This window comes from Drosophila subobscura, chromosome O (assembly GCF_008121235.1).
Source record: "Drosophila subobscura isolate 14011-0131.10 chromosome O, UCBerk_Dsub_1.0, whole genome shotgun sequence".
Lineage (NCBI taxonomy): Eukaryota > Metazoa > Arthropoda > Insecta > Diptera > Drosophilidae > Drosophila > Drosophila subobscura.
In genome coordinates, this window is record NC_048533.1 from 18,988,360 (window position 1) to 19,009,568 (window position 21,209).

Genomic DNA, 21,209 nt, shown 5'->3' on the forward strand with positions numbered 1-21,209 from the left:
CGAAAGAAGTCTTAGATATTAGGACATGGCCTCAGCCTTTGGAGACGAGACACCCACACACATAATCATTGTTCCGCGCCGATTACGCTTTCAAAAATTGTATTTAATGATTTGTATTTAATTTTTTTTTGTTCTCGAATATTTTTTGTGTGTACTCGAATATTTGTTGCTTTTTATCACCTGTTTACCCTGTTGTAAAATAATTTTAACCTGTACTGAGTCAGGAGCTCTCATGTCCGCCCCAAAACAGTTCAATTATTGTCTAAGTTCGTACTCTTTTGTAACCAACGATATCTTATAGTTTAATAATTTATTAATTTGTGTTTTTACCACACACACACACCCAACAGACAAAAAAACAAAACATATCACATGCGAATGACAAACAAATAAACGTTTCTTACACACCTTTTGTTAACCACAACGAAATGATTTTTGTTTCGTCTGTAACCATATCAATGAGTTTTACACTAGTTGTACACTATTTACATTTCTATTTAGCTCTTAGAATGGTACGTGTAAGTAATATTTTATTTTTATTTTTTTATCATCTTTAATCATTAATTTTATCATCTTTTTGCTCCTTTTTGTTGTGTCCGTTTCGTTTGTTTTCAATTTACATTTTTAGCCGAAATTAAGTGAAGCAAAGTGCAACCAAATTTTTAATGCAACGTAAATTACAACAACACAAAAAGGGAATATATATGCTTGAACATCCGTATATATATATATCGTACCGTATCGTATCGCATATATATATATATGAGAAGACATGGAACAAATCGTAGGCAGGAACGTGCGGTGAAAAAAAGAAGGAATAAAAACGAAACAAAAAACACAATTAATAGCGAGTGTAAGACAACAAAAAAACAAAAACAATTATACCAAAAAAACCAAAACAATTGAATTAACTATACATACTATGCTTGCATACACGCATATTTATACATAGATATATACATATATACATGCATATGTGTAGTATCCATAAGTATGTAACATTTATTAACAACAAAAGAAAGGGAAGGGAAAAAGAAAACATATTAACGAAAGCAATTATAAAATGCGAAACTCCGCAAAGCGTTACGTTACGTTACGTTAAGTAAAGTTAGGGGTTTTCCAGCAACAACCAACAAATTAACACTCGAACCGCATCGAGACTTAGTTTCTTTTAACAAAAGAAAACATATTTATATACAAAAACACATACAATACATATATAACTATATTTATACATTAAAAGATTTTAACATTTCATTTTTTCTTTAATGATTTAACTATCAACATATTCGCTAGTGATCCAAATGATGCAAAACATATGCACAGAACAGATCGAAGAACCCTATATGCCATACCATACCATACCCTCTATGCCCACAGATAACTAAATATGTATTATCCCTCCTGATTATTCGACGCTGACTCCCATGATCCCCTACCCAAACAACCCCGTAACAATGTAAATATTTCAGAAACAATAAATTAGCGTTAATGTTCACACTTAATACTTGTTTATTAATACCGAACAATTAACAAAAACATTTTATAAACCACCTACATATAATCAATAACTATGTTTTGTCATTTCTAACAAAAAGAAAAGAAAAAGTACCAATTGACTACATAACACCCCCCATTTTGTATATCGTTCAAATGAGATCAATTAAAGCTGGTTCCTTTAACAAAAAAAACACACAAATGCATCGATTCATTGAATTGGTTGTTCCTCGATGATTTATTATTCTAATTTATAATTTAAACACAAATCTTAGGAATCCTTATGTTCTATTGGCAGCACTGTTTGGTTTCTGAACACATAGTCTAATGGCTTTAGTTTGTCCTCATTTATGGCCATGAACTCTCTTAAGACCGTGACAATATGCCGCATCGAGTGTCTGCTGCTGGGCTCCATATCCCAACAGTCCTTAATCAGGCACTTAATGTGCTCAGGACATTCCACCATTACCTGATCCAAAGGTGGCCTTTGGCCTAGTCAATTAAAGGTACTCAAATTAATTGTTGTCCAACTTTAAATAAGGGAGTTTGCTTACCTGTGATCACGTCCATTATCACCATGTACGGGGTAAGAAGATTCTCGTATGGCTGCCTGCGCGACAGTATCTCCCAGAGGGTCATGGCCCAGCTATGTACATCGCACAGCTCGGTGTAGTGTCTGCCCCTGCATACCTTTTGCGGGAAACTCACTCGAATGATTGCAGTTTATAATGTAAGAGGGGTGAACGCACCTCGGGGGCCATATAGAGGACAGTGCCTCGATTGTTTGTCATCGAACTGGTCATGTCCACGACGGTGCCAAAGTCACAGATCTTTACATGGAGACCCCGTTGTCCCAGCAGCGAATTGAGCGGCTTTATGTCGCGATGTATTACCGCTTTGGGTGTCATGGCATGAAGATAAGCAACACCCTAACACACACACAAATACTCGTTTTAGTTGGCATTTATTTACTTTTGATGTGTCCACACATACCTCTGCGATCTGGAGTGCCCAGCTGATGGCGTGGGCTAACGTATAGCTTGGCTGCCATTCGGCATGCAGGAAATTGTGCAGAGATCCACCTTCAACATACTCTATTAGTAGATGGACAGTTTTCTCGTGCACAGAGACGCCATACAGCTGTATGATGTTTTCATGGCTGACCTTCGATAGCTGCTTTACCTCCCTCTTGAATTCCTTGTCCTCAAAGCCCTGTTTTATCTGCTTCACGGCAATCGGCAGATCACCCCACAGGGCTTTATAGACCAGACCATAGTAGCCCCTTCCAAGGATCTACAAATGGTTTTTTTCGTACTGAAAGTGGCACACTAAATTACTTGCTGTGGTGTGTATTTACCTCTCCCAGCGCGATATCTGCAAATGGAATTATCTCTGGTTCTGCTGCCGCCTCCGTCATGTTTCGACTCTTTTCCAGCTATCACTAAAGTTCTACCGGCATCGGTTTGCGTTTTTCGCCTTTACCATGCTGATAAGAATCGAGGCAGTCATAAATTGCGGGGGGTTCCCTAGTCATCGAATAAACGAAAGGTTTACCACAAAGCAGACTGAAATTTGCGATCGAATTTTCATAGCAAAATCGAAATAATTCTCAGGAAAATATTAATTTTTTCCCTATATTTCTAGAGCTTTTTCCAGACTTGATTTACTTAAATATATTGTACCATTCTATGGTAAATTTGTATGATTTTTAGCTTGTTTTTGTTGCGGTTTACCATACCATAAAAAAAATGGAAGAAAACTTAAACTTTGGCTCAAAATATCTTCAGTTGTAGACTTTCTATGGAAGCGAATTTTACAGCAAATGAAAGCGTATAAATTTGTGTGTTTCGATTGCCAAATAAAATGAATTAAAGTGCGCAAAGGTTATGGAATTTTCAACAATTACTTCGTAGGCATACCCAAGCAGCCTTCAACAACAAAATTGCACAAGAAATGGACACACAAATGTAGTTTACTTTTTAAAAAAATGTTCTTTAATTTGCATCATCCATATGTGTCTTTGCACGGTATGTAAGTATTCTATCTATTAAAGCCTAATCTGGCATCACACATCGCTGCTGCTGCTTCTGTTGCTGCTGCTGCTGTTGGTCCGTTCTTAGTCTTTTTTGGCAATCAGACCCTGCTTCTTGAGCTGCCGCAGTGCGCACTTGGCTGCCGTACATTTGGCTATTCGGTAGTTGCGTCCAATGCCGCGGAAGGTGCCCTTGCTGAAGACATCGACGGTGACACGCACCCGACGTCCGTCGGCCAGTTTCTCGGGCTTGCCGAATTTCGCCGTCTCCGGTTCCAGTTCGAGCAGCTCACGGATGGGTGACTTTGGCACAGAGTTGCTGAATTGTTCGATCTCGGGGCTCATCATATTGCTGTAGACATGCCAGACCACATCGAGGGACATGTTTGAATCGAGAAAAATGGCACCGGCAATCGATTCGAAGACATCGCCCAAGGCTTTGGGCACCTCAACATCCTCGGCATCATCGCACTCCTCCTCGGACAGCAAGTAGTACTAAAAAGGAGAGAAAATTGTGAAACACGAATGTAAATATGACCGATTGTTCATGTCCTACCTCCTCGCTGATGCTGTGTCCGTTCTCCTGCTGGATGCGCACAAACCGATCGATGACATCGTTCAGTCCGGGCGATAAATGCCGAAAGAACTTGTGGAAACCGTGTCGTACGGCCAGCGAGGCAAAGATTGTGTTGTTCACCAGAGCGGAACGCAGATCGGTGAGTGCACCAGGCGAGTGCTGGCGCGGATCCTCGTACAGGTGACGCGTGATCAAGTAGTCCAGCACGGCATCGCCCAGGAACTCCAGCCGCTGGTAGCAGTCGGTCAGTCGATTGGGCGTGTAGCTGGCGTGCGTCATGGCCTGCAGTAGGTAGGAACGATCGCGGAATCTGTACCCCAGGCTGGCCTCAAACTCATCAAAGCCGCTGAGCAAATGCTCCAGTTCCCTCTCCGCATGGGGGGCATAGTGCAGCAGGGGGCTGCGTGGCGTGGGCCACGACCCATACACCGTCACCATTTGGTTGGCATCGGGACTGGTGCTGCCGGGCGTTCGCTCCACATCGCTGGCAGCTGCCGGCTGTCGGTTGTACGGCAGCACGCGCACACCCAGCCAGGCCATGAAGAGCAGCGCACCACGGGGCCCGCACTCGATGAGGTAGGCCCCAATCAGAGCCTCCACGCAATCGGCAATCGACTTGTCCGGTATGCTGTGCTGCGACACCAGATTGTAGGGTATAAAGCAGCTGAAATCGTTGCAACTCTCGTTCGATTCGTCCAGCGGCACGGTTGTCGGCTGTGCCGTTGCCTGATCTGCGCCGCTGTCCGTCAGCCCCAATGCCTCGGCCTTCTCGCGCACCATCTCGCATATCTGGACGCTGCTCAGGTTCTTAATGTCCAGCAGATCGGCCAGCTTCCAGTGGTGCGTGGGTATCTTGGCCTCGATCAGTGCTTTTTCCAGCTCCTTGGGCACGTAGTAGCACGGCGGCAGCCAGTTGTCGTGCGGCTCGAACTTCGTGGCTATCATATACTCGCCCAGACGCTTGCGCCTGCCCAGGCGATACAGATTCAGATTGGCCACCTGCTTCGAGCGCAGGTGGCTCAGCTTGCCCTCGTGGACGTTCTCGTACGTGATGTACAGATAGGTGGTGATGGCATACTTGAGGAACGAGTCACCGATGGTCTCCAGGCGCTCCAGATTGATGCCATCGTTGGCATTGGACATGGTCAGGGCCTGGAGTATAACACTGGGACTGGGCCCGGGATGGCCCACAAGCTCTGGCTGCAGATCAAAGCTAAAGCCCGCAGGCAGGATCATTGGCGGCGTTGCTTTCACTGGACTGGCGCCGCTAATCTGCAGTCTGTCATACTGCAATCGCAGCTGCTTCTCCTCGAGGTTCAGTCTGTGGTGATCGTTGTAGTTGTCGAAGCTGTCGCCACAGCCCAATACGCTGTAGATTTCATCAGCATGTGCGCCCACCCAATCCGCATTTAGATCAATCAAATCCGACAGCTGAAACTCGGGCCGTTCGCCCAGTTTCTGCAGCAGCTTCTCCTCCGGCACGTAGGGCAGCAACTGCTTCAGCAGCTCAATCATCGAGTGGGTGCTGACGTGTGCTTCTGCAGGATCGCTGCGCTTCAGCGACAGCTGCTGATCGTGCGGCACCAGCATGCCGCAGCTCTCAATCTCCGACTGCAGCTTGAGTATCGATTGCTCGTAGTCCACGCTGGGCTGTGCACAGTCCTCCAGCTGCGGCCTTTGCTCATCGAACTTGAAGCCAATCAACAGATTCTTCGTCTGCTGATACTGCCGCTCGTTGGCGTTTGTCGCCTGGATAATGGAGATCTGCTTCTGTCGCTTCTCCACATCCTGGGCCGTCTCAATGGTTTCTGCCTCGTTTTTGGATGTGAATGCAATGCGTCCCGCATCGATGTCATCCGCCACAGCATCCTCATCCGAGCTGTAGTTGCCATGGAAATAGTTGAGCGGCACTCCATGGTCATCCTCCCCATAGCTGGAGCCCAGAGAGTTGTCCGAGTCGTAGTACGTGAAGCTGGGCTTGCCCGCGGCACGACCCTTTCCCGCGGCACTCTGCTGCTGCTTGCTCTTGCTTTTCGGTTGCTTCAGCGAGCCATCGGCGTTGCTCACATCCCAGAAGGTGGGCGAACCATAGCGTGTCTGCTCATCGCCTGCAAGAAGAAGGATTTGGTCATTGCTTAAACTCGAACAATCCATGGGGAATGGTCGGTTTCAACTTACAGAACTTCACGTTGGCCGGCAGCACAGGCAGATAGGACTCCTCGTCTTCTTCGTCTTCGTCCTCATCGTCGAAGGAGGCAATGTCATCGGCCATGTCGTTCGACCATGTCCCAATCTCAATGAAATCCTCGTCCGCCTCCTGCAGCTTCTGTTCCCCCTCGATGATCAGTTCGTTGGCGCTCTTGGCGGCTGCCTTCTCCTCCACCGTCGCCGCTTCGCTTGCCACTGGCAGAGGTTCGCTCTCTGCCTTCGTCACCTGCGCCTTGCCATTCGTGACGGCGGAGTCCTTTTGCTTGGACTCGCGCGACTTCTTCAGCACCTCCGACAGACTCCAGCCAAAGTCCAGCATGGGCCACTCAAACTGCTCCTCCTGGTCGATCTGCTGCCGTCCCAGGCCCAGATCTGCAGACACTTGCTTGCGTATATCATCCGCCAGGAGCAGCCCGTTGATGCGGTACAGGATGCAGGGCAGGCAGACGGCAGTGCGCCACAGCGAAGCGGGAAACGGATGCACTGTGCACAGCTCCGGCACGAGGATCTGCTTCTGTTCGAGATTCTCACGCTTGGCGCGCTTCGTCTCCTCCGAGCTGGTGGGCAGTGCCACGCCCTTGCGGTTGACATAACGCGGCGTGAGGAAGTTGAGGCGCGCACTCGTGTGATCCACATCGAGCAACGGCTGTGCGGCATTCTGTATGGTGAGGCCGTACTTGACGAAGTAATAGTGCTTGAAGGTGCGATAGTTGTCGCCGGGGAAGCAACTGAGCGGAGAGAGATGCGGACAGATCTCTGCCACGTAAAAGTACTGCGGCTGATCCTGGTTGCGGTACCAGGGCATAACGACAGCATCCTGAAAGCGCTGCGCATCAAATGGCTGCGCGAGGCGCTCCTCATCGGGCACCGACTTGGGCATTGTGTTGCCATTGGCCTGGATGAGCTCCAGGAACTTCCAGTCGATCTGCTTGCTGCCCTGCGGCGACCCCGTCTTGAGTGTGGGCACAATGAACACACAATTCTCGGTGGAATCGGGATCGAAGAGCATGAGGAACTTCTGCAGGCGCAGCACATTGGTGAACGTGTAGTTCAGGAAGCCATTGATGCAGCCAATCTGTTCGGGCGTCAGCACCACCCGCTCCTTGGCCAGCTCCAGCGAGACCTTCACCTCCCCGGAGCGTGTGAATATCGAGAAGGCGCTCAGCTTGGGTATCCGCTTCATGGTGAGTATGCCAAAGCCCTGCTGGGCATCTTCCGGCGGGTAGATCTTCCTGCCCCTTGTGTTCTGCTCCTCGGGTATGGGGCACTGCAGCGTCAGCTTGATGAAGTACAGGTAGCAGGGAGCCCCGGCCACCGGTCGACAGTCGCAGAACTCCGAGGCAATGCGCTTGTAGTAGTACTGCCGACGCTTTGTGGTTCCCGGACGCGGCTCGTCGCTCAGCTGCACGATCTGCTCGTCCTCGGGCTCCAGCTCGAAGCACTCCCAGTCGGCTTCCAACGCCCGGAAACCCTCCTTGCCAATGGGCTGCAGTTGATCATCGAGCTCCCCGATCTTATGCAGCTCCACGCACGCCTGCAGGGCAGCCAAGCGTCGCGCCAACGTTTGTGTGGGCAGCGGCAGACCCTTGAGAAGAAGAGAACGGAAAGTTAACAAAGATTGGAATGGGGAGAAGCGAGTTCTCTCTACGCACCACAATGTCATGTTTGAGCGGCGAGTTGATGGGCAGGCGTAGCGTGTACTGATAGAGCGTGACGCCTGCGCGCTCGCTGCGCGTGCAGCGCCACAGGGCCGTCAGCTTGGTGAAGGTATCGCTGGGCAGCCGCGCACAGTACTTGTTGACCAGCGCTATGGCCGTGCCCAGATCCACAGAGGCGCCCGTGAGCAGCTGCGGCTTGGGTCGGTATGCCGCGAGGCAGCTGTTGAAGCGTTCCGCCTCCTGCTGCTCCTGCTCGGGTGGCTCTGTGTTGGCACATTTTGAGAGCAGCATCTGTTCGATCTCCCGATACTGGGCCATCTGATGGACCAGCGCTTTTGTGGTGCTGGCCAGGCCATCCTCCATAGCCGCGTGGGCCTCCGTTTGGTCATCATTCTCTTTGGGTGCTGGCACCTCACACTGGAAGCGCTTTCGGGGCTTGCGCTCCCCACTGGATTGGCTCTCGCTGGGCGGGGTGTTGTTCAGACTGACGGCCTCGTCGCTGGAATTGCTGCTGTCCAGGGCAATGGCTGGCGTCTCGTCCTGGATCTCCTTAATCTCGCATGCCGTGGGCGGCACACTGCTAAACACCTCCGGATTGAGAATCTTCACGGTGCCGCGGGCCGTGCCGAAGGTATAGGGATCGGAGCCAAGAGAGTTCGGCATGGCCGAGTCATCCGAGTCGCTGTCCACCTCCGCCGAGTCTCCGGCCGGGCCGCAGACAAAGCGATGACTCTTGTCCGTCAGCTGCACCTCCCCAATCACGGGACTGACATACCTGGGGGCCACCAGGATAACATGGTAGGCTGGGGCGGCACGGGCGCGACCCTTGCACTGGACATAGCTGCGGTAGGTGGTAGGGGGATCCCAGCGCACCACCAGATTGCACTTGGGCACATCGATGCCCTCCTCCAGCACCGAGGTGCCAATGAGAACATTGCAGTCGTGCATGCGAAACCGCTTGAGCACCTCCTCCTGCCTACGATGCTCCAGCTCGGCCTCCTTGGGCTCTGTGGCGGGATCGGCCACCCGATCCGTGGTGTACTGGCAGCGCAGGAACTTCAAATCGGCATCCCGCTTGCCCATCTCCGCCAGCAGCTCGAACAGCACGCGCGCCGTGTGGTTTTGGTTGCAATAAATCAGCGCGCAAAGCGTGTCCCCGCCGTCGTGCTGATCCCGGTTATGGCGTCGCGTGTACACACGCCGCCGCACACGGTTGTGCGAGTTGGCGCCGTGCTTGCCCTTCGCTGGCGATGAGTGCGCCTGGGTGGTTGTTGGTGGCGGGGGGCGATGGCTGTTGCGTTTCGGGAAAGGTTTGCCCTCTGGATGCTGCAATATGTGCTCCAGATTGGCCACCAGGCTGCGTGTGTCCGTTGCCTGCGTCTCCAGCTGATCCACCACCTGGCACTTGGTCTCCAGTGCATGGGAGAGCTTGTTGAAGTCCGCATGCTCCACTTGATGGCGGATCTTGCGCAGTCCATCGGCCTGCCCATGGCCATGGCTATCCTCCGGCTTGAAGCAGCGCAGCGTCTGCAGCAGGCGCTTCACCTTGGGACTGGAATACCGCTCAATGGTCTGCCGTGGGTCGCCCGCTCCTTGTTGCTTCTGGAATGTGTGATCGCAGAGGGAGTGCAGCTGCACGAGGGCCGTGCTCACGAGGCAGTACAGCAGATAATGGCGTTCGTGGGGCGTCTTCACCTTCAGCTTTTCGTTGCTCTGGTAGAAGTGATGAGCCGCTCGCTGCGTGCACCAGGGACCCATCTCATGCAGCACAACCAGCAGCGAGTCGATGACGTACAGCGGATCAAGCTTCGGATCGGGTATGTCTGCGTATTCAAATCAAGGCGTTTAGCTTGAGCTTGAGGCGTTACAGTCAGCCACTTACCTTTCAAATCCTCCATGAACTGATCCATGCCATAAATCTCGAACGGATCGTAGCGATGGTCCACCAGGAAGGACTTGTGCGTGTTCAGTATGTCGGCCAGCACCAGCGAAAGTTCATCCATCTCGAACGGCGCACACTGCACGATGTATTCGTGGGGCTTTGAGCAGTAGCGCAGCACGGTGACAATGTCGCTGGCCGTCTCGATGCGACACAGAACATTCTGCTCGAGGGTGACCAGCATGGCGCTCAGCTGCTGCAGCTCACAGCCAGCGCTGTGCAGGGGACCGGCCAGACCCAGTACTCGCGGTCTGTCCGACGGCACAGCCGGCAATATGTGCTCCTCGAATATGGGCAGTATGCGCTGATAGACGGCGCTGTCATGGCAGTCCTCGAGCACAATCAGCTCGATGCTGCTCAGCGGCAGTTCGCGCGATTCCAGCAGGCAGAGGAGTCCCTCCGGGCGCAAAATGGACACATGATAGTCCGTCCAGCAGTGGGCAAAGGGCACTTGCATGTCCGGCTGCTCCTGCCACACTCGCAGGTCCGTCAGGTGTGTAAGCATCGTGTATATGGCCGCGGGCTCCTTGTCTTTTCCCACCTCGCAGCTGAGATAAACACTAACCTTGCCATGACGGCGACCGCGGCGGGACAGCTCCTGCAGCAGCTTCAGGGCAATGAATTCCTTGGAGCTCCTGTGGCCCAGGCAGATGATGGTGTTGCGCTCATAGGCGGCTGCCAGCAGCTCCACTTGGAAGTCACGCGGCGTGAACACCGTGGTGTGCAAATTGTTGTCGCACCAATGGAACGCCATAATGGGCGTGGGCCTGCACCAGGCCTCCTGTGATTCCTATATATGTATGTATGTAGTATGTATCTTCTGTGATTTCAAAACGAATCGAATGCTTAAAAGCTGCTGCCGGCTTGTTCTCGTGTTGATACCATCAATGTGACCGCGGATTTATCGATAGGTTATACCGCATGACCCTTGCAAAAATACTTTCTCATTTGCAAAATATACCGCAAATAGTGCGAATCCCAAATCATTTCCATCTTGTTTGATATTCAATTCAATATTACCAGCTTGTTAGGATTCTCAGCACTAAAACTATAGTTTCATTCGATACATCAATCAATTCTCTACAAGATTGGCTATTTATAATGGCAGAATTTGATTGGATGTTTTCAAAACAAGGTTGAAACAAAAAGGTAAATAAAAAGAACTGAGCATAAACGTAACGTAAGGGGAATGTTACGCTTTTGACTACTTGTTGCATGTCCGACCGGTACACCCTATTTCCATTAATTAATGTTAAAATTAGGTTTTCCAAGCTGCTTTTAAACATTTTCTTAATGACATTATGTTAGAATGACAAATATGCATAACTAAATGATTTAGTATGTTTTTTGAAAAGCGATTCTGGTTATCGATCGACTGCGACTACTTTCAAGACAACCCGCAAACATTTTATTGCGAATTTTAAACCTAAAATTGACAAAATGCGTCGCTCCCAGGCTCCTTCCGTGCGTCGGGCAGCAAAGCGGGGGTACCAAGAAGTGGCGCCGCAAGAGGAACCGCCAGCTGATTGGCCCGCGGCTACACCGACAACCATGGAATGGGGCACTGCCAAGGGCTACGAGAGCGTGGGACCACGGGAGCTGAAACCTGGCGAAAATCCTCTCAAAGAAGGCCGCATCTTTCATGTGCTCTGGCGGAATCAGACCACCAAGAAGCACAAAATTTGGACTGGCAATGGCACCCTGGTGATAGCCGAATCTAAGGCCACACTGAAAGACGACACGGGGAAGGTTGTGGACAGCATGACGTGCTTCCGCCAGAGAAACTTCAAGGAAAACGATCAGCTGCAGGTTGGCAGCAAAGATGTGGAGCTGCAAGATGAGTTCAAGACTGTTGAGGAGTGCATTGAATATCGGAAACTGGAAATTGCAAATTGGTGTGCAAAAATAGATGCACTAAACGGCCACATTGAAACTCCCACGCCGCCCGGGGGTAGCAGTAAACCGGGCAGAGTGTCAGATCCTCCCGTCAGGCCACCCCTCAGGACATCCCTGCTGAACAAAGGCTCTGCCCCAGCTGCCACTTACAAGCAAATCGAATACATGTGCTTCCTGCAGCCCGCAGAACATCAAGCTAAAGCGCTTCAGCAGCTCCATGAACTCAGTCAACGCTCGGACATGGTAAGAACGCAACAATCCTGAGCGCAAGTCTAACTCTTTGCTTATTATAGGAACCGCACATCATTGCTGAACTTGGAAAACATATTTGCGATCATCCCGTGCTGCTGAAAACTCGAGTTAGCGAGCTGCAAAGCTGCGAGGCGATGCAGTTGCTGTTGCTCCAGCTGCCGCCCTGGCAGGAAATGGGTCCCGATGACTCGACCAAATTTGAGTTTGTTTCTCTGATGCTCGATGACTTGGCCACGGCAGGCAGCCACAAAATCTGTGTTCTAGCAAACAGTCAGAATTGCCTGGAGCTGTTCAAAGGTTACTGTCGCTCCTATGACATGCCACACATGCAGCTGGATAATGCCAGCGATGTGGCGACATTTAACTCCACAGAGGCTCAGGCAGCAAGGGTTGCCCTGGTATTGGCCAGTCGCTCGTCAGAGATACGTTCTCTTCTCTGCCAATATCTCATTATTTACAATTATGACGCGAGATCGAGGGCGGAACAGCTGCTGGCTGGCAAGGAAATGGACACAAAAGTTTACACATTGATAACATCCAGTGGATGCTCAGAGGAGCTGGAGTTTTATAAGAGTCTAGAGCTAGTACCTGGAGGAGCTACCAATGTGAGTGCTCACACATTTTCATTGTTTTGTTTGACTTTTACTTTTTTTCAGGCTTTGGCGAATTTGTCGAATGTGAAGCCCCCTTACAGCCAAGAGTTTCTCGAGGTATTTCAGCACTTTACGCAGAATTTTCTGTTTATTTGAAATAGTTTAATTTATTCTTTGCAGGATGCATCCATCAGCGTTAATCTGGAGAGTCTAACCAACATTTTTGTTAAGAAAAACGTTAAGTAAATGAAGCACGAGATTTAATATTTAACGTTGCTGTTGGACAACTCTTTGGGGAAGGCCATAAGGCTTACCGACATTATTTATTATATTGATTATTGATAAATGTAGGAATATAATGGCACTTTGGTTATGCATATAATAAGCTCCGTAATCCCCAATAGTTCTGGCCTTTTACTTCAGCAGCTTCTGCAGGTTTTCCATGCGCAGTGAGTAGTTGTTTTCCTGGTTCTTTACAATCTCATCGCAGGTCACACGGGCACCCACTTGCAGATGTTTCTCGAGACGTTGGACCTGCGCATCGGTGAGCTCTTCGGGAAGACCTACGATAGAAATAGAAGGAAAAATGAATTTGCTTTGCTTTGCATGCGAATCAAAATTTTTTACCAATCAAATCATATTCGGTAGTCAATACGGGATAAGTTAATTGCTCCGGATATGCACGGATATCGGTCACATGGATGGGTGCAATATTTCCATAGTCCACAAACAAAATGCTGGGATAGCCATCACCCACAAGCTCCAGCGAAACGCCGCGACACCATTTGCCCATATATTTGGCAATGCACAGTTCACCTTTCCTGCAAATAAAATTGATTAGAAATTCACTTCGCTTGTGGGATTGTGTCTGCGCTTACGGAGCAGCATAGGTCTCCGCTTTGGCAATCTTTTCTCCATAGTCCTGGAATGCGCGCTGCATTTTTGTGATCTCCACGGCCAAGCCTGCGGGTGTGCAGTGGATGATGCCGTACTTTAAGAACGAATTGTCAGTGACAATCAAGTCAATGTTCTTTCCTGGTGGCGCAGCCACATGCGGCAGAAACTACAGCAAAAAAAAAACACAAATTAAAATGCTGAAATGCCGATGGAACTTTCAAGCTTACATCTTCATTGAATCCGCGTTCCTGCAAGCCGGGCTCGACGGGTGTCATAACCTTTTTGAAAAAGCTATTCAAGCCTCTATTCTTCTCCAGATCGATGAGCACGGCCGTCTGCATGTGATTGTCGTAGTCGTACTCTCGCTTGTGGTATCTCAGCTCAAAGACTAAACTCCCCTGTACGGCGTACATTGCCTCACGCAGATGTGGGGTCAGTGCGCGCCTTGGCACACCGCGTAGCTTCACGGGCGTAGCGTAGAGCGGCAAATCGGCCACAGTGGCGCTGCATTGATACAGATTGCCTGGAGCTGTGTACTCAACGCTGCCAAAATCAATGCAGACCACGCATATATCCTTCGGATTGTCCACATTCAGCACCATTGCACGCACAATTTGTGCCTCAAACTTGTAGATGACAATCTGGCCACAAACGGGCAGCTGGTCAAGCTTGGGCGCCTTTTTGCCTTGCATCCAGACCTCAGTGAGCACGCGGTAGTAGGCCACTTCCGAGAGGATATCCGCCGGGCGCACATACACCACATTCGACTGCTCAAAGGCAGTGATCTTGACCTTGGAGCGGCGTGGCGGTAGACCAGCTTTGGGAAGAAGTTTCTTCAAATTCTCATCATCAATGGCCACGCTCTGGCCGGTGCCGCACTTCTTGTCGTGCTGCTCGGAGACAATGCTCCAGCATAAAGCATCGCAAAAGGGCATGTCGCAGATTTTGCACACCGTCGAGGTGTAATCTTTGCAGGCCACGCAACGTTTATAGCCAGACATGATTATCATTTCGTCAGCATCATCTACGCTCGAATGCCCAGCATCTACACCAGTGCTGCTGGAGGTTTAAATATTGTTAAAAATCACACCTATTAAAGTCCTTTATTGACTTACTCTTTATATAATTGTCTGCCGCTACGCATCTGTTGGATCACTGGCTTCGATGATGTTTCCTCCTTAAATTCTTTCTCCAGCACGTAGGCCCCGTGGCGCTCTAAATTAAACTCAAACTTGACATTTAGAAAGCGCTTCTTCGCGTCTCTAATGGCCATGAGAGAGCCGCTTTTGTAGCACGTCGAGTCCACTATGGGCACTGCCAGAAACTCTGGATGTTCATTACCGTTACACGAAACGTGTATGGTGCGTGTTTGTGTGTCCACTGGTCCACGATGTGTGGGTATCATAGCTGGAAGCTTCGCTGGTTCGGGCACACTGTTGGCGGCCCTCTGCATGGACATTTTCTCATACCTGGTCTTCTTCTGGCCGCCGCAATGGCTTCGCTGCACTTGCAGCAATTGAGGAAATGCTTCCAGTGTGCTGTGTGCCGACTCCAAGGAACTATAGTGAGAAATAATTTTGAGTTTTTCATACCATACGATGGGAGTTCTACTTACCCTAAGTCATTGAAGTACACCACGAAGCAGTCCGAATTAGGCGGAATATCAATGTTTCGTACATGTTTACGGCCAAAGAAATTAATCAAAGCGCATTTGTTAATGTGCATCACTTTTTTCTTCAGAACCAAGTACGGATATTCGGTATTTGCGTTTTTGTCGACCGCCTTTTTTTTACCCATGGGCGCCCGAGCTTTCTCAACCACATTTTGGCCAAACGAATCTACGTAATCAGTAGAGCCTTCGTTTCTGTATTCCATGGCCATTGGATTCCAGTTGGACCAATCTTTCAAAAGAACATCCATTGTTAAACAATTAAAAAGCAACTTGAAGCTGAAGCGCTAAACTTTCGAAAGACGCGTGGATATCAAATTCCAAAATGCCATTCACATGGGTCACAATCGCATAGAATATTGAATATATGAAATGCGGTATATGTAAAGCACATGTAGCGCTAACATACCAAATGGATGATGAAATACTTAATTATCTGGTTTTTATTAATTTTAATTCTGTTAAATTACGATTTTTAAATTATTTTAGCCATTCACATGTAATCCTTTTTTGTATCGATGTATATGCGATTAGTATCGATATATCGGAAAATTGTTGTGTACACGCCAACCACATATTGAAAAATTGTAAACAACTCGAAAAAAACTGCTGCAAATGGTAAAAAACGAGCCCAACTTCGTGGTGGAGCGTATCGTGGATAAGCGAATCACCAGCGATGGCAAGGTGGAGTACTTCATCAAATGGCGCGGCTATCAAGCGACAGACAACACTTGGGAACCCGAGGAGAACTGCGATTGCCCGGCACTCATCCAAAGGTTCGAGGAGTCCCGTGCCAAGTCTAAGAAGCGCGGCGAAAAGAAACCGAAATGCGAGGAAATCCAAAAGGCACGCGGCTACGAGCGCGGCCTCGACCTGGCCGAGATTATGGGAGCCACAGACGTGAGCGGCGAAATCAAGTATTTGGTCCGCTGGCACTTCTGCGACGAGTTCGATTTGGTGTCCAGCAGCGAGGTGTCCGAGAAGAATCCCCAGATGCTCGTCGAGTACTATCAAAAGCTGGCGCCGTACACCAACAACATAGCCAAGCGCATGAAGGGCGTGCCAGAGGAGCTGCGAGCGGTGGCCGCCCGCACGGGCTACGCAGTCACCACCAGTGCGTCCATTGAGGCGCCACCTGAGCCGGCCACCACAAGTGGCCTAAGCATGGAGAGCCAGCACATTGCTGCACATGTGCCCATGGAACTCGGCGACGATGCGGACCTCGGCCACGTGGGAGTTTCGTACTCCATTCCGGTGCCTGGCGTGGGCGACATAGCCATCGATGTGCCCATGGCAGATGCCCAGTGAGCAGCCAGCAGTTCCAACAGTTTCATTTTTACTTAACAAACACATAAATGTAATCCCTAGCCTAAGACTCATGACTGCTCATCCAGATTGATGCTGCCCAGCTGGCCGGTGCGGAAAAAGTGTATAAACTTTCGTGCGGCAGCCAATAAATTTGTCATCACCTCCACCTGTCCGTCGTACTGCTTGACGCGGTGGAACAGCCCTTCGGTGTGGGCGTATTCCGCCAGCACAGTGCTGATGTTGTCGCTGGGACCGGAGCTGAGCGACAGCTTCTCCACATACTCGAAGCGTCGGTGCCTGTTCAGCCAGTAGAGCAGGTAGTCGGCAATCAGGTCCTCGCCCACTATGTGATCGGGCAGGCAGCCAACCAGCGCCAGCTTCATGCCCATCTCGTCGTCCGTCACCGAGGGCTGCAGTATGCCGGGCGTGTCGATCATGTAGACCGCTGGCTTCTCCTGGATCTTGATGCGCTCCCCGACGGCACGCGTCACGCCAGCCTCCGCGCCCACACGTGCGGCACTGCGCTTCTTCAGATGCACATTGCGCAGCACATTGATGATGGAGCTCTTGCCCACATTGGGCACGCCGATGATCATGATGTTGTGCTCGGCGCTCTGCGCGCGATTGTAGCGACTGCTGTCTGCCACCAGTCGCGTGGCCAGGGGCAGTATGTCCAGCACTCCATGATTCCGCTGATCCTTGCAGTTGGTAAACAGAATATTCTTCAGTTCCGGCTGCTGCCGGCGCAGCTGTTGGGTCACGCTGCGCTGCTGCTTGGGGCCCAGCAGATCGATCTTATTGAGGACCAGTATATGCGGCTTTACGCCGCTGCCTGGGGGAAACGAAAGGTGGTCAATATCCTCATCTTTGGGTTATTGCTGATCTTGTCGTACCCGTTATGGTGTCGAAGAACTGAGAGTTGCGACCGGAGAGCGGAATGCGCGCGTCGTGTATTTCCACAATGCAATCGACGTTACGCAGCTTCTGTTGGATCTGGCGCATGCCCTTGTTCATGTGTCCGGGGAACCAGTTGATGCGCTGCCTCGTCGGCAGCTGGAAAGCTTTCCGAAACGGATTCAGTTGTGCTGTCATGGCAGGGAATCGCGGGACTCGTTCACAAATTGCACAAATTACAAAAACCGCAGGCAGCAACAGCTGATTGCTCGTGACGTCACAGTTGACCAGGCAGAAAAGAGGGGAGGTCACACTGACAAAAGCGCGGGAAATTGAAATTCGTGGAGAGGCGCACATTCTGTTTGCAGGGAGGGAGCCAGAGCTACCATTTAAACAAGTTAAAATAGAGTTTGTAAGTTATAAAATACAAATATATTCGACGCTCTAAGAATCTCACTTAATTATGAAACTAAAGCTCGTCCTTGGCTGGCTTAATGTATATGAGATTATCCTCTGGCCGCACCTCGTACGTGAGCAGCTTCACGTAGCCCTTGAGCAGCTTTCGCCAGTAGCACTCGATGTCCTTCATGCGCAGATGCTGCCAGATAAAGTCGCGGCCACGCTGAGCAATTTCCTGGGCCAGTGCATCGTTTTTCCTGAAGAACGTCAGCAGCTGCTCGTACTCCTGCTGGCTGGGGTAGTTCTTCAGTGGCACATAGTGCACCCAGGGCTTGAGCTGGTCGTAGAAGAACTCCTGCCACTCGTCGCCCACGTGGAAGACCAGCGACTGGCACAGGAACAGATGCTTCAGCCGAAAGCTGGCTGCCACGCCACGGAAATTGAACAGATACTTGTACTTGCAGTGATCCTCGAAGGACACCTCGTCGGCGGGCGGCGCATCCAGCGTGTCCTTGGGCGATTTCCAGCCCTGATTCTTGGTGTACTGCGCCTCCACCAGCTCCGGACTGCGGCGCGACAAGAGGATCAGGGAGTCACGCTCGTCCGAGGTGCGCGAGCCGCGAAAGAAGCCCAGCTCCCGCTTCTGCGACCAGGGTATGGCTGCTGCATGTTTCTCCAGCTTCTCCCGCATCAAGTCCCACCGCCCAATGCCACGGGGATGCAGTTTTGTGGCCGGACCGCCAGCCCAAAAGGTCCACGCGGGATACATGATGTCTTGGTGATCCTTCGTCTTGGAGAAGGAGAGAATAGGCCCCTGTCCGCCGTTGCCCCAGGCAGTGTTTACCTGCGGATAGTCGCGCGTATTTATCACCAGATCCATGTTGGGCAGCGTCGCCACCAGCGGCTGCAGGAAGTGTTCGATGCCTTGGCAGCGTGCCGGGAACATGCAATTCTCATCGCGGTACAGACGCTTCTCGTATATTTTGTATCGAGTGCCGAACTTGGCGGAGCTCTCGATCATCTGGCGGCTGACACCTGTTGCCTTGTAGGGAGCCAGATCTCGCTTGATTACCGCCGGGTGGCAGCTGCAGTTGGCATCATTCGCATCGCTGCTGCACGGCTGATAGCTGGCCAGTGCTTTCTTTATATTTCGTAGAATGTTGTAGCTAACTAAAGAGTGTGCTTATCAGCATTTTAATGCAAATTTCAAAGTTAGAAGCCGGCAACAAGTTGCTTACATTCATCCTGAGTATCGATGCTGTCGGCGCAGGATGAATTTTCATCTGGGCTGCAAAGTCCTTCATTTTGTTTACTGGCTTCTCCGCTCAAGCCCACTAACAATATAATTAATACAACATTTATGAGCATTTCTATAAACAAATTTCTTTTGTTTATTTTGGGGCGTTGCCTATCGATCTGTGCGAAAATGCAACACTGCTGGCGCATCACATACCAGCTGCACAGTTAAATATCAATTTTATTTAGACATTTTCATTTTATATTTCAAGTTGAGTTGATCCTGGACCTCATGCATACCTTACAGATCGCAGAAGAGCCCACCTGTCGAACTAAACAATGTGGAAAATAAATATTAAGGAATAAACATTTGTAAATTACAGTTGTATTACATTTCCGCTTATCGCACAAAACTACCGATATTTTCTTTTGCATGGATAGGTGGCATAAAAACAGAAAACCAGCAGAAAATTTTCTCGAAGTATAGAAAAGTAGATTCCCTGCTAATAAAGTTTACAGAAATATATATTTTAATAGTAAATGATTGCCATTTTAATTAATATCACCCCTTTAAAAAAAAAAAAAATATCGATATATTCAGAAATCAATATATATTTGACATCTCTAAGATTAACAAAAAAAAGTCAACCAAAAAGACGTCGAAAGTTTTCTCCGTGTTAAAACAATTAATTAGCCAATTTACTAACGAATCCGACGATTTGCCTTTGGGCAAATCATGCGTGCGGCACATAGTGCATTCGAAACCACGTAAAACCCATCGAACGCGAGTGAATTCGACCACCTTGTAGCTATCCACCCCCATTGTACATGATTTACACGAAATTTTGCAACAACAAAAATCAGCAGCGACGACGCATCGAAGACGCCGCGCTGCCAACAAAAAACACAGGTTGACATAACTGTTAATACAGGCAAAAGTAAATTATTAAACAGTGGTGGTCCACACACTCGCGAAACGGGAGACAGTAATTTTGGCAACGAAAAAGGTGTGTGTGTGTGTCTGAGCCTGGTCCACACAGAAAACGCGCCCTACAAAAAACTGCAAGTGCCAATTGGAGTGTGGGAGTGGCACATTTGCCAATCCAGTTGGAGGCGCAGGCGGACCTAGCAGCAGCATCAGCAGCAGCGAAGCACCACCACCACGAATCTTTGTTGAGGATCGGATTGCCCAATAAAAACAACAATAATATTCAAAAGAAAAAGGTAACTTTATCTGAATTTAAGCATGTATGGGTGTTTTCTTGAGTTTGTGTTTGTGTGGGCGTGCTGCGATGTAGGTGCGTTAGTGTGTGTGAGTGTGTGCAAATAACAGTTAATTGAGCACTCATCGATTTTTTTCCTACATGCAAGTGTGCTCCCCCCTCCCTGCCACCATTGTTATTTGGCTTTATTGGGTTTGATTATAAAACCAAACTTAAATTCATTTCCACTTTCAGAGCAGGGTACGGCACCACTTCCATCTCACGATCTCCCCAGATAAAACCGTTTGAAAAGTTGCCAGCCTGTCGTCATTAAGTTGATTTGCTGTTGCCATTGCCGCTGCCGCTGATGCTGGTGCTGCTGTCGCTGCCGCTTTGCTCTCTTCCTCGGATTTCTTTCGAGCTCCAGTTTCCGTACCAATTGGATTTTGTATTTCCCATGCCCCCATGCATGCGCTTCGGCATGCCATTTGTCTTTATCACTCATTGCGCACGGGGCTTGGATGTTTGTTATCTTTTGGATTTTACCTTTCGTTTTCATAGCAGCAGCAGCAACAGCATAATGGTTTTAGTTTCAGCCGCGACCTAGGGTCACCGTGGGCACCTTTGCAAGCCTCTCACGCGCTGCTCACTAATTAGCGTCGAGTAATTAACTTGATAATTATCGCATCGCCAATGCCTCAGCTCCGAGGTTCGCCTTTGCAGTTCTATCCTCTAGCTCTCGCATATGGTCGTTGTCTGCTTTTTGAATGACTAAGAAATTACTTGAAATATCTCTCTCTGTTTCTCTGTGTTGTTTTGTCTTTTCCACAAACTCGTTTCAGACCAGACCCCATATCGAAATACAAAAAACAAGAAAAAACATACGCGATAATTCGAGCTTGGCACTGACAAAAAGCTTTGTCGCTTTGTTAATGGAAATCTCATCATAATT

At 49.4% G+C, this 21,209-nt stretch overlaps 7 protein-coding genes across 17 annotated transcripts in view; 2 read left to right on the forward strand and 5 right to left on the reverse strand.

Moving 5' to 3' along the window:
- LOC117897508 (endoribonuclease Dcr-1) overlaps nt 1–10,793 on the reverse strand; it is a 30,469-nt gene extending 19,676 nt beyond the window's left edge. For 8 of the 10 annotated variants that reach the window (XM_034806405.1, XM_034806404.1, XM_034806403.1 and 5 more), the window contains exons 1-4: nt 9,855–10,786; nt 7,967–9,795; nt 6,285–7,899; nt 6,128–6,214 (exon numbers count right to left, since the gene is read on the reverse strand). In XM_034806405.1, the coding sequence (XP_034662296.1) occupies nt 6,128–6,214; nt 6,285–7,899; nt 7,967–9,795; nt 9,855–10,665 (4,342 nt within the window). In that variant the 5' untranslated portion in view covers nt 10,666–10,786. Of the gene's footprint in view, nt 1–3,468; nt 4,025–4,085; nt 6,215–6,284; nt 7,900–7,966; nt 9,796–9,854 lie in introns of those variants that run through there. The other 2 variants (XM_034806407.1, XM_034806408.1) reach the window with 2 other exon arrangements.
- On the reverse strand, nt 1,007–3,003 carry LOC117897526 (mitogen-activated protein kinase kinase kinase 7). The gene is made up of 5 exons (XM_034806444.1): nt 2,855–3,003; nt 2,491–2,790; nt 2,247–2,426; nt 2,052–2,187; nt 1,007–1,989 (listed from the first exon to the last, which is right to left on the reverse strand). Exons 1-5 carry the CDS (start codon nt 2,912–2,914, stop codon nt 1,769–1,771), a joined length of 897 nt encoding a protein of 298 aa, XP_034662335.1. The 5' UTR covers nt 2,915–3,003; the 3' UTR covers nt 1,007–1,768.
- Nucleotides 10,794–11,229: 436 nt separating the features above from the next.
- On the forward strand, nt 11,230–12,918 carry LOC117897519. Its single transcript, XM_034806435.1, has 4 exons — nt 11,230–12,050; nt 12,101–12,664; nt 12,716–12,769; nt 12,833–12,918. The coding sequence occupies exons 1-4, from the start codon at nt 11,352–11,354 to the stop codon at nt 12,896–12,898; spliced, it is 1,383 nt and encodes a 460-aa protein (XP_034662326.1). The 5' UTR covers nt 11,230–11,351; the 3' UTR covers nt 12,899–12,918.
- Nucleotides 12,912–15,540, reverse strand: LOC117897514 (protein vreteno). Of its 2 annotated transcripts, none has more exons than XM_034806429.1 (6): nt 15,165–15,540; nt 14,665–15,108; nt 13,777–14,605; nt 13,531–13,715; nt 13,280–13,473; nt 12,912–13,215 (listed from the first exon to the last, which is right to left on the reverse strand). In XM_034806429.1, the coding sequence occupies exons 1-6, from the start codon at nt 15,467–15,469 to the stop codon at nt 13,067–13,069; spliced, it is 2,106 nt and encodes a 701-aa protein (XP_034662320.1). In that variant the 5' UTR covers nt 15,470–15,540; the 3' UTR covers nt 12,912–13,066. The 2 variants fall into 2 exon arrangements, with proteins under 2 accessions (XP_034662320.1, XP_034662319.1); XM_034806428.1 differs by having other exon boundaries at nt 13,777–14,608.
- Nucleotides 15,541–15,769: 229 nt separating this feature from the next.
- Nucleotides 15,770–16,692, forward strand: LOC117897531 (chromobox protein homolog 3). Its single transcript, XM_034806451.1, has one exon. It carries the CDS (start codon nt 15,834–15,836, stop codon nt 16,524–16,526), a length of 693 nt encoding a protein of 230 aa, XP_034662342.1. The 5' UTR covers nt 15,770–15,833; the 3' UTR covers nt 16,527–16,692.
- Nucleotides 16,538–17,684, reverse strand: LOC117897525 (mitochondrial GTPase 1). The gene is made up of 2 exons (XM_034806443.1): nt 17,420–17,684; nt 16,538–17,358 (listed from the first exon to the last, which is right to left on the reverse strand). Exons 1-2 carry the CDS (start codon nt 17,616–17,618, stop codon nt 16,595–16,597), a joined length of 963 nt encoding a protein of 320 aa, XP_034662334.1. The 5' UTR covers nt 17,619–17,684; the 3' UTR covers nt 16,538–16,594.
- A 155-nt stretch (nt 17,685–17,839) lies between these two features.
- LOC117897522 (O-glucosyltransferase rumi) lies at nt 17,840–19,247 on the reverse strand. The gene is made up of 2 exons (XM_034806438.1): nt 19,058–19,247; nt 17,840–18,989 (listed from the first exon to the last, which is right to left on the reverse strand). Exons 1-2 carry the CDS (start codon nt 19,185–19,187, stop codon nt 17,890–17,892), a joined length of 1,230 nt encoding a protein of 409 aa, XP_034662329.1. The 5' UTR covers nt 19,188–19,247; the 3' UTR covers nt 17,840–17,889.
- Between the last annotated feature and the right edge of the window lie 1,962 nt (nt 19,248–21,209).

Coding starts and splice junctions, on each gene's coding strand:
- LOC117897526 (XM_034806444.1), bottom strand. CDS start 2,914: ATGACGGAGGCGGCAGCAGAACCAGAGATAATTCCATTTGCAGATATC. Junction 2,791..2,854: donor CAGATATCGCGCTGGGAGAG/GTAAATACACAC, acceptor AACCATTTGTAG/ATCCTTGGAAGGGGCTACTA. Junction 2,427..2,490: donor GGGCACTCCAGATCGCAGAG/GTATGTGTGGAC, acceptor TGTGTGTGTTAG/GGTGTTGCTTATCTTCATGC.
- LOC117897519 (XM_034806435.1), top strand. CDS start 11,352: ATGCGTCGCTCCCAGGCTCCTTCCGTGCGTCGGGCAGCAAAGCGGGGG. Junction 12,051..12,100: donor TCAGTCAACGCTCGGACATG/GTAAGAACGCAA, acceptor TGCTTATTATAG/GAACCGCACATCATTGCTGA. Junction 12,770..12,832: donor ACAGCCAAGAGTTTCTCGAG/GTATTTCAGCAC, acceptor TATTCTTTGCAG/GATGCATCCATCAGCGTTAA.
- LOC117897514 (XM_034806428.1), bottom strand. CDS start 15,469: ATGGATGTTCTTTTGAAAGATTGGTCCAACTGGAATCCAATGGCCATG. Junction 15,109..15,164: donor GTGTACTTCAATGACTTAGG/GTAAGTAGAACT, acceptor TTCTCACTATAG/TTCCTTGGAGTCGGCACACA. Junction 14,609..14,664: donor GGCAGACAATTATATAAAGA/GTAAGTCAATAA, acceptor TTAAACCTCCAG/CAGCACTGGTGTAGATGCTG.
- LOC117897531 (XM_034806451.1), top strand. CDS start 15,834: ATGGTAAAAAACGAGCCCAACTTCGTGGTGGAGCGTATCGTGGATAAG.
- LOC117897525 (XM_034806443.1), bottom strand. CDS start 17,618: ATGACAGCACAACTGAATCCGTTTCGGAAAGCTTTCCAGCTGCCGACG. Junction 17,359..17,419: donor GTTCTTCGACACCATAACGG/GTACGACAAGAT, acceptor CGTTTCCCCCAG/GCAGCGGCGTAAAGCCGCAT.
- LOC117897522 (XM_034806438.1), bottom strand. CDS start 19,187: ATGCTCATAAATGTTGTATTAATTATATTGTTAGTGGGCTTGAGCGGA. Junction 18,990..19,057: donor CATCGATACTCAGGATGAAT/GTAAGCAACTTG, acceptor CACACTCTTTAG/TTAGCTACAACATTCTACGA.